The following is a 14,613-nucleotide window of genomic DNA, read 5'->3' on the forward strand; positions in this document are numbered from 1 at the left end:
GTATTTGCAGCATCCCTTGTGCCCCAAGCTGTACTCAATTTTTAGTCTTTTACTTTACCTCTTTCTTTAGACTATTACTTCTTAGTGTAACTGAGGGGCTTTCTCCCTGCTTCACCTTTATATCCTCACATATTTCATCTTTTAATTTTCCGCACCTCTTAATTGTTGTCCAACCACTCCAACTCCCTCTTTTCCATCTTAAATGGCCCTATGCTTGGCTTGTCAGCCTAAATTTCATAAATCAAATGATCCATTGTTGGTTTTAGCTCCAGGGCTTCAAGAGTCAAGAGGTACTGATGAGGGTAACTCTCATATTTCCTAGACTTCTTCAAAAGATTTAGACACTACATAGAAGGCTTATCATTGTGACTCGTTCTTAGATATAGTATGGCACTTTGAAGATTATTATTACTATTCTCACCAGACTATCTTGGGACAACTGAATGGGGTTACTAGCACACCTTTTCAATTGTAAGATTTTTTAATTTGAAAGTAAGACTAACAGGAATGATCAACAATCATGAAAAAAAGCACAGATGAAAATTTGGATCAGACAGGAATTCAGACGAAGAGTACACAAAATAGAAGTAAGGAAAGGTCATATTGCACATTTAACCCAGCAGGGAAAATCTCATGTTAAAAAGACTTAATGATGATAATTTATCTCAGGAAACACAGCTGAAAGATCTTAAAAATTTCTCTTTTACCTCACTTTCATTATTGTTTTACTGTAGGGCTTTAAGATTCAGCCCTGATAATCTTTTGATTTTTACAAGGAGGCGTAAACATATCTTACAAAATCATCACAAGCCAAAGCTGATGTGCCATGAACTTTATGATACAGGATACAAGAAATATAAAACAAGCAAAATCTACTCATCTTAAGAACATTCAGATTAATGACATTCTTTCAAACTAACTACATAAAAATAACATTTATCTCTCCTAGAGACTCAAGATCAATTTACTAGTGGGCCACAGTTAATAACAATCCAAAAACCAAAGATCCTGCAAAATGTATCTTATCTGAACAATGGGTATTCCAATAAATTAACAAGTAATATTGTTTAAAAACTTCGTGTTCATCCACATATTAAATTCTCTTATTAAAAGTAAGTACTGTGCAATTAAAACATCATCATCATCACTCTTCATTCACTCAACATAATGGAATACAATTTAAGCATACAGTACTAATACCTTTCTAAACAATTTTAACAGAAAATATATTCAATTCATTCTTTTAAATCACTAACTGTACTTCATTTATGTTACCATCTCATGTAGACTATAATGATTCTTAACTTTAAATATCACAGAAACTGGGAGATAAGTATATCTAATACCTGAATTTGTTTAATATACATTACTATGTATATTTGCACACTATGTACAATGAATCACTAAAGCTACAACAATTACTTATATGCAAGTCACTTGTGCTTACTTTAGCAAAACAACTCTCCTCATATTAATGGAAACTTGGTTTACCTGAAGAAACCTTCCACTACAAAATGCTTTGTTACAAAGACTGTATAACTTACCACTGTATAAAGGGTAAAATATTTTAGTTGTTTATGCGGGATGGATCTGTAAATTTTGAGGTGAGAATGTAGAACAAAGCAGGTAGAGGAACCAACGCACACAGTGATCCATGTAAAACTCCTTCTTTAAGTTGCGTTATGGCTATGATTCCATAAGCGTGCAAGCCCCAGTGACCAAGCAGTATGACAAGATTTCGGACATCCCGAACACATCCCTCGAGCAAAGCAGACATGGACTGAAAATTGAATAGTACCAAAAAATAATACGTACTGCTAAAATGCAAAACTTGACATGGAGAAATAAGTAATCAGTGATACAAAAATAGACTTTTTTGATAGCATAGTCGCTGTTTCGGCCTCAAAGGAGTTACCCCTTCATGGTGTGCCAGCGCCCCATGGTGATTAGACTAATATCAAAGAAATCTCTTTTAGCCCAGTCTTGTAGCCGGGTATTGTGTCATAATGATAAACAATGACATGTGATAGAGTATAATGGACTCAAAGACATGAAGGCATTTTCTCTCATCTTCAGTGAACTTATACCTAGTTATCCTATGTCAAAGCTGCAGAAGTGACTATTACTTATGCACAAGTTCTCTTATCTGGGAATATAGCAGTAAGAGCTATGAACGACATCCTTTACCAGGTAAATGGAAAATGTATCTATACTCCCATTATGAATAAAACCCAACTTGATCATCATGTACCAACCTGCTTCCACAATCGGAAGTGGGCCTGTTTGCCTCATACAAGAACCGCAAACTCCTAATACATACATACATGTGTCCCCAAATCTGGAGAGTTAAGCAACAGCAAGAGATGCCTTCCTACAACACTGGAACAAGTCGAAGACAATAGTATAACTTTTCCTATGTCCCAGATTTCAAAGGTTTTGAACAAACCCCTAACCTTCTAAGGAACAGCTTACCTAATAGGCCCAAATTAGCCAAACAGGAATTGGTCCCTATTACTTCGACAATGGGCGAAAAGATCAATTCCACTATCATCTGCTGCTCTATCCCAGAAAGTAGGAGGGAAAGTTCTTTAAACATCCCCCTTTCTGAGCCCAAGACCTTCATGTGTGGATTTTTTAAATATACTACTCTACCACAAAAACTACTCGCTCAACATTACTAGGTATCTAGTGCAAAAATTATGGACATCTATCTGGTAATACCAGTCCTTATGGAAGGTATGGTTAGATTATATCCATATTGAGAGCCCAGTCAAGATTTCTTTATAAACAAATTTTCTTTTCTATTCCTCTTTCAAGACAAACATCTTGCAGTTACAACAAACATGAAATACAGGCGGCCCGCGGTTAACGGCGCAATCGCTTAGCAGCAAATCAGTTTTATGGCTGTCATAAAAAATATTCATTAAAAAAATAAGGCATTTTAAGGTATTTTACGGCACAATTTTTGGTCATTAGCGCCACTAACACCATTATGTCTAACGAGTTCATACATTTGTAGAAACGCCGTTCAGACCATAAAGGTTATGCAAATGATATTAACAAATTTTATGGAGAGTTATTACATAGGTATTAGAGTAAAATATATGCCTCTGACGCTGTTCTATGCCAAAAATATTGAGTTATATAAGTGCAAATTTAGCTTTGGATGTGTCGATTTTTAAATGTTCATGCTTTTATGTTTAAAATGTGTATGAAAATGGATTACGTATAGGGTATTTTTATTTCTGCACAGAAATATGATACAAAGGCAGCTTTTGAAACTGCCCTTCACGTTATCAAAGAGGATGTTTTTGTGTGTTCTTTCTTGTGGGCTGCCGCCTGCCACTCCTCTGCAAATAGTTAAAAAAAAAACAGTGCAAATTTAGCGATCGATGTGTTGATTTTGTAAATGTTCATGCTTTTATGTTTAAAATGTGTATGAAAATGTATTACGTATAGAGTATTTTTATTTCTGCGCAGAAATATGATACAAAGGCAGCTTTTGAAACTGCCCTTCACTTTATCAAATATGATGTTTTTTCATATTCGTTCTCGTAAGCCGCCGCCTGCTGCTCTTCCAAAAATATCGAGTTTAAAACGGTGCAAATTTAGTGATCGATGTGTCGATTTTATAAACGTTCATGCTTTTAAGTTTAAAATGTGTATGAAAATATATTATGTATAGAGTATTTTTATTTTTGTACATAAGTATGATACAAATTAAGGCAGCTTTTGTAACTACCCTCCACGTTGTCAGAGGATGATTTTCATGTTCATTCTTGTCTGCCACTATTCCGAAAAATGCATGGTGTTATTTCATTAATTATGCATCTTTTCCGTAAATCCTTTAAAAAGTTATACATTACTTCACTGTATCCAATAATATTGTATGTATTCTCATATTATTGTATTATAAAATACTGCGACAAATCTAAGTGGCCAATGTTTTGGTTTGAAATCAGCTGATGGCAAATATGAGTTAGTTTCGCTATATTTAACGCAATTCTGAGTGAGTTTTCTTGCTTCTAGTTAGCATAAACGAATATCTAGATACTTGACTTATATGAGACAAGGTTATTTTTCCTTATACAACATATTTTTAAGTGGAAATATGTGTTCTTTCAAGCTCAGTAGTTTTGATTAAAATTATTTTATCTCAATTTTATCTACGGTTGTGTTTGATGGCATACGTTTACTGGAGTTTTATCCTTGTTGCCAATGCAAGATAATAGTCATTAGCAGCTTGAACAGTTTTCTCAGCTTCAGTTATAACTAGGTTTAAATTTAACAGTATATTTCCTGATTGATTTCCTGATTGATCTTTGATCCATAGTGAATAAAGTTATTACATTAAGATATCTCAGTTCTATTATACATAACGTCATTTATAACAACTACGGTAATAGTGTACTATAGTAGGATGATTGAAATACAAGCCATATGGATGTTATCCAATTCAGTTGTACTTAGAAAAAAAAAAAAATTGTTTCTTGTTTGGTTGCTCATGGCTGTACACGTTTACACAATGAGTATAACGTTAAAACAATACTTTCATCATTCTTTTTTGCTGTTTTTGAACTTATGTAACTAGAAGATGGGATAAAGTTAGGCTATTGTAATTTGGTCTCTCATAAAATCGGATTATTGTAAGACGAATTATCGTAACTTGAACACTACAGCTACCTGTACACTGTATAAAACCTTATTATATCTTTACATACTCTAGAAACCCAAAGGATTTAAGCTAGGCTTTTTTCACTTTACAGAATTTATAATACTATAATGTACTGTACAGTACTACTGTACAGTAAATTCTATAGAACTATACTGCATAATATAATTTTACTTATTGAGCCATTGCGGGATTACGGTGCCGTTTGACTGGTCTAGAATTTCGAGAGAAGGTGTGCGGCGGCCGTAGGCTTTAAAATCGCTGAGCGTCGAAAATCACTTAGCGTCGGCGGCCAGGAACGGAACCCCTGCCGCTAACTGAGGGCCGCCTGTACAAGGCAGCGTTAACAGAACCCTTGCTTTATGGATTCGGGATTGATTTCAGCATAGAAGTTGTCACTTCTCTGTGATCTTATGCTCTACAAACACTTGCTCCCAAAAGACTTCCTATTACTTGGTCCCTGAACAAGGAATTTAGACTTTTATGTACCCCTCAATTAAGCAGACCCAATACACCTGCAACTCACATGCTACAAAAGGCAATCGTCCTGTATTAGTGAACTGGGCTCTCTTAGACAGGGATGATACATCACACAAACTGCTGATAATCAATTATTATTGTCCTCTGGTCCATCATTCCTGGCAAAGAACGAGGATCCTTAAAGAAGGAAATCTATTCTTATAAGAAAACTCAATTTAGCGGACACAACATTATGCCCAGTTCAAGCACTTAAGGCTTAACTAGAGGTCACGGCAAACAACCCAGAGGGTCCGATTTTCCTACACCCTAGCATGAATAAACCACTCTCTCTCTACAAGGGCTATGAATAATATCTGTGTTCCTCATTAAAAAGGCAAACCCGCACTCCTTTCCTAAATCGCATGATATTAGGAATGTAAGTACATCATTGGCCTTCTTCAGAAATATCTCTTTTGAAGAGGTCTCCAAATGTACAGGGTAATCATCAGAAACAGTATTCATAAAACATTACTACCATGAGCTCGAACAAATTCGACTACATTGTATATCAGTAGGTGATATGGTTAGTCCTGACCCCATAGGCGCTACAGTGGAAAACCAGTGGTCTTCCTAATGGGTCGGTATGCTGACTGTCACTGGGGAAGGTACAAACATCACACTGGAAACATAAGTTCATGCTTAGTTTCTCGTTTTTTGTTATCAAAACTTGTGGTTTGACCTCAGACCAGAAATGATTTTGTTTTCTTTTTGGGACTGTTGGGATTAAAATTTTGAGAGCTTAAGCTTTTCATCACCTATCAATTTATTTGTAATGCTCCTTTGAGGACGAAACACAACTACACTATCAAGAAAAAGGTTTTGACGTAGGAAAAACCTATTTTTGGTAGTTGCTGTTGAGTCCTCAAAATCCTCCCACTTTCCTGATGAAAAGGGGTGGGATTTGGGTAAAGGTTCATCCTGCATTGACCAACAGAGAGTAATGGTTCTTGGACTTTTTATACGCTCGATCGTATAAACAAGATGGCCAACATGCATGCGCAATATTCACTTCTGCAGTTTTGACATAGGGAAACTGAGTACAGCTTTGCTGAAAACAGAGAAACTGCCCTCTTGTCTTTGAGTCCATTATACTCTATCACATGTCATAATGTTTATCATTACAACACAATACCCGGCTACAAGACCAATTTAAAAGATATTTCTTGATATTAGTCTAGTCACCATGGGGAGTTGGCACACCATGGAAGGGTAACTCCTTTGAGGCCAAAACAGCGACTACCAAAAATAGGATTTTCCCGCATCAAAACCTCTTTTTTAACTAATTAATAATGGTAATTCTAAGATCTTGATTCTAGAAAAGTTTATAACACTATGCACAAGTACCTCTTGTAATAAAATAGGGATAGGAAGGAATTTCCTATATATCTCACCTGATCCAATTGGAAGGCAAAATGTGCAGCATTTGAAATGACTGACAGTATGATTACCATATATGGGAATGAATAATCTGAAAAGATAAATATAAAATCATTTCAGAGACGAATAGTCAAATGCCCAAATAAATAAATTTACAGTACATACAAGCATTAAATCACCAAATTCAACAAAACCATTAAAAAAAAGCAATGAACCCTATAAACATTTCATTAACAATATATCTAATGAAGTACAGTACTAAACATTAATATTTTAAAGATAAAATTTCTTAAACAATAAATATTCTTAATTTGATTACTACTGGTGTATGAAATTTGAGACAATTTTACAACCAAAACCAAAACTTCACTGCAAAACTGAACCAACTATTAACATTGTTTACAATTAAGCAATTATGTAACAAGTTTCAGTAGACTACAGAGTATAAAGCCATAGCTTTCATGCAAATAACCAAAAGTGAATTGCTTGACCATAAGGCAGAAATATCATTCTTAATATCAGTGGCTGATCTATTAGTAATTCATCCATAATGAAATGTTCCATATGGGTACTTTTTAAAGAGAGCCTTGTGCTTCACACTTCAAGCAGTAATAACCTTTTTTTCAGTGTCAATTTGGCCCATGCTTAAATATTTTCTGCCTTTCACTTTTAATGCATTCCCTTTATATATTCTCTCCTAAATGCAGTTCAGCTGTTATATCTTCATGCTCAAAATTCTACCTCTAATCTAAATAAACAAATCTCAAAAGTAACCACAATTGAGTGAAAATATGTGACTCTGTGGTCTTTTAAATTACTTTTCAATAATAAATACAGAAAAGACAATTATGAACCCCCTTTACAATAAAAAAAATTGCCCGTTATTCACTGTACTGTATTATACTATCTCTCTTAAATACTTAATTCAAAGATTAGGCTCACCATATGGCCAATAAAAATAAGCTAGGTAACCTTCTAATGAAAGGAAGAGTTTGGTTATTTTTTCTTATTTTTATAAAAAAAAGGAAACGCTTTTCAATATAACATTTAAATAATGATAAAACTTCTAATGACCTAGTTCTTTGTTGTTGGTCATCACTCAAACACAACTAATTATATACTAATCTTTACACAGTAAAAAATTAAGCCAGCCACCCTAAAGCAAATCCATCAAGTATACATCATGTTGCCCAGTACAACATGAATAGAGCAACTTATAAAATGATATAATAAATATCTCTAACTTACAAATGAGACCAGCTCCCACAGCATGTGTCACAATAAGTGCAGGAAAAAAGTAGAGTGCAGAATAAATTGCCGATTTTCCTCTCCCTGGTAACAGCTTGGAGGATAATAAAGGTCGTACCAGCAACATCACAAGCAGACAGAGGGTATAAAACACAAACACCATCGAGTACCTGTGGGACAAATTATATAATTAAATACAGTGTATTTTCTTTTGTAATTATAAATAATTCACTACACCCAAAAATTTTTAATTTAAAGCATATTTTGATTCAAAATAAAAATTATGGTTTTAATAGAGCACAATACATATTTACTATTTAATAATGGGTGACTAACTACAAACTTTCTAAGGTGATATTCTTTCACTTGGCCCATTATGGTGCCACAAAACCGGATCTCCTTTAACCGGGTCACCCAATAACCACGGACTGCCTGTATTAAAAAAAACACCAGGTATAAGATTTTTATTGGGTTTTTCTTGAGTTTGAACAAACAAAATAGGCAGTTTTAAGCATTTCCACAGGGGGTTTTAAAGTTTTCGAAGATTCTAGCTATTCATGGAATAGCAACTATGAGATTCACAGCCAGTGTCCCAGTGTTTTTCTGGAATAAAATTTTATCAACATACCTGACAAAGATGACACTTTGTCACAGGGTATCTTACATTCATACCTAATATTTTTACTATATTCTGTATTGAGAAACCTGCATAATTCTGGTAATTATAAGAGTAACACTGACTTCTTGTAGACATCACCAGCAAACTCACAGGAATGTCTTTCAAAGATATAATGACATAACTTATGACGTCATTAACTTGCCTACTTCTCAATGGATAATTGGCAATTCATGAAAAAGCCTCAACCACTGGCAACCATGAAATACAACCAATACTCCTTGTTTACACTTGGTAGTAGTAGTAGTAGTAGTAGTAAATAGGATTTATGCCAAGAGGTCGAGTGCTACAATCCTTGAAAAAAAGGGTTTCCACAAGTATCTGAGAAATTAGTTTCTCTCACTATTTCTCCATTGAAAAATTAAATATAATTAAAAATCAATTAACAAAGTGAAAAAAACTTTGGTTATTCGTCACAAGTCCTTTGATATTTTTTCTACTATGACAGTGATGATCACTGTAATAAATAGTGTACAGTAGTACCTCGAGATACGAAATTAATCCGTTCCGAGGCGCCTTTCGCATCATGAGGTTTTCGTATCTTGGACCACATTTTACATGTAAAATGGCTAATCCGTTCCAAGCCCTCCAAAAACACACCAGTAAATTTCATAATAAAGGTAAATTGACCTATAAACAATGATATACTACAACAATTTGGACCATTCAATACGAAACTTAATAACAAAAATGGAAAACCTGTAAATAAAGTGTATATTAGTGTACAAGAAATATTATTACTGTAACGTAAAATGTGGAAGTTTACCTTTCGAGTGAGGCTATCTCCGAAAGTGGCGGCAGAGGAGGAGGAGGACAAACGGCAGATACGTACACTTAACTTTACGAAACACATAAAAAAAGTCAGAAAAACAAACTAAACTTTACAAAACACATTAACAAAACTGTAACACTTAACTATACAAAAAACTTTAAAATCTATTTTGTCTTTTTTTTATTTTTACATTTCGTTTTACTTTTTTATACTTTACGTAATTTCAATTTCTTCACCACCGAATGGATGCCAATCCATTTACGGAATTTTTCGAACCACCCATGAGAAGCCTTGAACTCTGGGGTTGCCGTTGATGTTCCCTCTCCGCCGTCGTCTTCGGCTTGGGCTATCAAATCGCCGTAAATAGTGCTGGCCTTCTGGCAGATTGCCGTCTCGGTTATCGTATCGCCATCGATTTCTTTGTCCTCGATCCATGCAAGCAGCCGCCTTTCCATTTCATTATGCACATGGCTCCTCTTGTTGGACAAAATAGTCACACCCTTGGAAGGTGTAGCTGCTTTGATGGCTTCCTTCTGCTTAAGGATGGTGCCTATCGTCGACTGATTTCGGCCGTATTCCTTAGCGATCACACTCAACCGCAAGCCAGCTTCATACTTTTTTATTATGTATCTCCATTTTTTGTCTCCATAGAAAGCATTCTCTTCTTTCTGTGAACTTCAGCAACTTTCTTGGGACCCATGACTATATATACTGTACGTAATTAAGTTACATATGTAGTACGTATACTAATTAGGTTCTCACAACACGATAAAGTAGCACAACGAAATCACTAACGAATGAAAGCTGCATGTGTACGATAAAGCTTCGGGTGCAAAGTGGCCGAGTGAAGGCACCCCACCACATAAGATGCATGATGGGAGGGATGCTGTCCAATAGGAGAGAAGGATCTCATGGCTTGGCTAGCATCAGGAACCAATGGGAGAGCAGAAGGATAGTGGCGAGTCTACTAGAACTAAGATGGCGGCGCCCGGCGCGAGTTTCAAAATTGTTATCGGGCAAATCTCGGACTTTCAGAAACCTTTTGTATCTTGAAAACTTTTCGTATGTAGAGCAGTAAAAATTTTCGTGTCGGCTTTCGTATCTCGAGTTTTTCGTAAGTTGAGCCTTTCGTATCTCGAGGTACCACTGTATATATAATTATCTTTCTGCACCTTAAGGTCAACAAATGACAAAAACTTGGTAGCCTTGGATGTCCGGGTGTTCTCCTTACCCAAGAAAGGGCCCTATTATTCATTTACCTGTTCAAGTTTACGTACGGTTTGCCACGGGCCTCCTTACTTCTAAACAATTGTGCAAGTCGAATCAGAAAACCTGTACTGCAACCACGGGGACAATGACTTATCATAGCTGCCATTATTGAAGTCTTGACAAGGTACGAATATTCATTTGGAATTTCAGAGACAGCTGTTATCGTCATCACCTTGTGGGAGTCGTCAGGATGTCATATGTTTACATCACATATAACTTTGAACCTATACATTAGTGTGTTCCACCACTGGCTTCGGCTGCTATATTTTACGCTTATGAATATTCTTTTTTTCTAATATGAGTAATATGGCTAAGTAATATCAGTGTCAAATACACAGAAAAAAGTTATTATGTATGGAAAAACACCAGGACAAAGGCTCTGAATCTCATAGTAGAATCCGTGAATACTTAGAAACCCTATAAAAATGCATAAAACTGCCTATTTTGTTGGTTCAAACTCAAGAAAACCCAATAAAAATTCTTATACTTGGTTTTTTTAATAAAGGCAGTCTGCGGTTATCAGCGGACTCAGTTAATGGCGATCCAGTTTTATAACACTTGTCTAGCGTCATTAATTTGGCAATTTATGGCACCATAACTGGCCAAGTTTTGGTTACCGGAGCCATAAGGTGCAGATAATAGAGTTAGGGCACCATAACATACTTAACAGAGGTGCCATTAACTGTAACTTGGGACCATAAATCACCGAGTTTTGGTTAATGGCGGTTTTTGTTCATCAGCACCCTGCCGAGAACAGAACCCTGCTGATAACCAGGGACTGCCTCTAGTTTTATCGCAAAAAGTGCTTTTAATCATGAAATTGATATGATAATTCAGTAATTTGTGGATATTTCTAATAGGAAAATATCACGAACACGCGAAGTTCCTGGAAAGAATGGTTATACAGTGGGGCCTCGTTATCCGCGGGGGATAGGGCCCAGAACCCCCCGTGATAAGTAAATACCCGTGTTATCCTGATACCCCCCTCTCAAAAATTGCTTAAAACTGCCTACTTTAATAGTTAACCCACCCAAGACCACTATTCCAATGTTTATAACTGCCTACTTTAGTTCAAACACCAAATATGTTTTCAACTATCACCTAAAACTAAATTCAAGACAGTTTTAAAGTTATTTTACAAAATTAGCCTTAAAAAATAAATGTAGTATATGTACTACTGTACATATGTAGCCTACTAGCCTATGGATTACAGCTAGAAGCCTACATACGCATGGTGGGCCTCTTTTTTTTTTACAAGGAAAGAGAGGATGAGTGGTAAGAGAACTATCAAAATTATGTAAATCATATGGGTACTCACCAACAATCTATGTTGATAAAAGATGGCGACGATTTTGCAGTGCAATCGTCAGTAAATATAACTAACGATAATGCTACCAGCAGTATGCAGCGAAACATCTCTTCCCTTCGTCACAACACATGTTAATATATTCCACGTAAAAACCTTCATCTGACCTTTAGGCGTCTTTCCCATAAGAGTAAAAGAATCAGGGCTTTTGGATGCCACATAATTAACTCGTTTATATGGGTACAATTTAAAGAACGTGCCGCACACCACACTTCATAACAACAACAAACAAAATTTGGACAAACGTGGGTAGGCCAGTGTTGCCAACTGGGAATGGCAATTTCTTGCTAGATTTTGCTCCATAAAAGGCTAAAAAAAATCACATACCGTATATACTCGAGTAACGTGCAATCTCCCATATCATGCGACCTCCAAATTTTCACCAATAAACAGTGGTTTTGTCATGTATCTAATGTATCATTCGAGTTCCTTTTCCGAGAGCGTCAGTTCATCAAGGTGGTGGTTTATGCCTTGCTCAATGGCCAAGTCATTCAGATGTGTGCTGCTGCTAGTCAAGTTACGGTAATTTTCTTATTAATCTCGAGAATTGAATAGAAAATCTCAAGATTAAAAAAGAATCCCAAGATAATAAAATAATTGTAAAAATAACATACCTTGGAGTCCTTAATCAATTCCTGTCTCTCTCCTCTCTCTCTCTCTCCTCTCTCCTCATCTACTCTCGATCTCTCCATCCTCCTCTCCTCTCCTCCTGTCTCTCTCTTCTTCTCTCAGGAATAAATACGTACTGTAATTTGAGTCTTTCATTAACGGGTATCAGTAAATGTGTAGACATTGTGTGCGTGTTTAAAAAAATGTGCAGTACACACACATTCCGATGTTTCGGTTTTTGGAATTTTTCAGATTTTGGAAATGTGAGGTCAGATGCATAATCAAACAAACACCACTACTGCAGCAAAAACATTTTTTCCCTTTATGTTTTTCATTATTGTTATTTATTAATTACAGTTTATTTAAATAAATATTAATATAATACTGTTAAATGAATGTGAGATAATTAAGATCACCTATAATAAAATAGTGGGACAATTAATACCATATGTTCACTAATAGGTATTATTTTCAAAACAAACATTCCGTAAAACACAAAAAATATATGTACATAACAATCAAAATATAATAATGTTTTGCAGTTCAACTTGTGAATTTTAACAATAAGTATGACTATATAATATATTTCACCATATCGATCTTGAAGTTGAAGAGTCGTAAAATTCTGAGGATGGTCCGGGAAAAGGATTTGTACTTTGTGATTACGTATCGCTACAACACCATGTGGTTATTTTTCCATACCACTTATATTGATGGACGACAGTTCGCTACGACACACTGGTATTTTTCATACCACTATACGTTAAAGTTAAAATGATCATATTATATTATTGTTTTCACGAAGGAATAATTATATAAAGAAAATTTATGAGTAATTTTTTGCCGTCAGCAGTCAGAAAATCACGAACATGGTAACGTTCAAACCTAGTGCCATCCATGGCATATGTCTATAAATAGAACAGAAGCAGAGGGCAGTCATTGGATAACAGATCTCCATGGCTACCAACCAACCAATCAGGCATTAGCTATACTACTCTGTAATTTCTTAGAATGATCGTTTACACACACGAAGCTAACGATGATGTGTGTGTTTTGCATACAGTACGTAGTTTTAGTTTTTATTAGTGTAAGTATTTTACTGATTTCATGAAGAATAGAATGATTCCTTCTCATTACTTTGAATGCAAAATGGCTTGAAGATTCTTCCACAAAAAGAAGAGAAAAAAAAATTTCTTTAGAAGATGATACCTACATATTTACTAACGCGGTTGACATACCTTCAAAACAAAATTCAGCTCTTTAATCTCTGGAAAAAATGTTAATCTTTCTGTCTGCTGGTCACACCCTTTATATCCCCGGCGACTAACAACAACAAAATTTTTGTTTGTTTTATCTTCCAAGCTGTAGGTATTACCTGTAGGTACAGCACATTTTTTAACAGTATGCCCATACACACATACAGTTGCGCGTGTGCTAATATCTATTGGTTTCAGAGACTCAAGTTAACACTTAGAGTGTAGTTGAGAGGAGAGAGAGAAAGAGTTCATCCTAGATGGCCTTGGTTCATCTCTCTAATCTCTCGAGGAATGTTAAGATTTGTTCCCCGCCATTTGCATTATTTTGGTTTATACAACATGTTTAACTGTTCTAGACTAACCATCTATAATTTCCAAATCAGTTGATTAAGGCACAATACCGAAGGATTTTTTACTTTTTGTTTTACTTGGTAAATATGATATTGTTATGATACAATAAAGTTTATTCATACTTACCTGGCAGATCTAAATATATAGCTGTATTTTCTGAAGTCCGACAGAATTTCAAAAACTTCCGGCACATGCAGTGGTCGGCCAGGTGGTTAGTACCCATTCCCGCCGCTGGGAGGCGGGTATCAGGAACCATTCCCATTTTCTATTCATAATTTTTATTTCCACTGTCCCCCGAGGGGAGGTGGGTGGTTACTTGATTATATATATCTGCCAGGTAAGTATGAACAAACTTTATTGTATCATAACAATATCATTTTGTTCATGAAACTTATCTGTCAGATATATATATAGCTGAATCCCACCGTTGGAGGTGGGAAGGGACAGAATAGAAGGATTTTGGGAAACAAATGCATGCAGATGATTTACATCTTGGTT

The 14,613-nt window shown here is 35.5% G+C and overlaps 1 protein-coding gene across 1 annotated transcript in view; it reads right to left on the reverse strand.

The window, feature by feature from the left end:
* Positions 1-817: 817 nt before the first annotated feature.
* The window catches only part of LOC135215773 (JNK1/MAPK8-associated membrane protein-like), a 120,917-nt gene continuing 107,121 nt past the window's right edge, over positions 818-14,613 (reverse strand). Inside the window, exons 4-6 of the mRNA XM_064250727.1 lie at positions 7,817-7,986; positions 6,583-6,659; positions 818-1,780 (exon numbers count right to left, since the gene is read on the reverse strand). Coding sequence (XP_064106797.1) covers positions 1,568-1,780; positions 6,583-6,659; positions 7,817-7,986 — 460 coding nt within the window. The 3' untranslated portion in view covers positions 818-1,567. The remainder of the gene's footprint in view (positions 1,781-6,582; positions 6,660-7,816; positions 7,987-14,613) is intronic.

Source organism: Macrobrachium nipponense, chromosome 19 (assembly GCF_015104395.2).
Source record: "Macrobrachium nipponense isolate FS-2020 chromosome 19, ASM1510439v2, whole genome shotgun sequence".
Taxonomy (NCBI): domain Eukaryota; kingdom Metazoa; phylum Arthropoda; class Malacostraca; order Decapoda; family Palaemonidae; genus Macrobrachium; species Macrobrachium nipponense.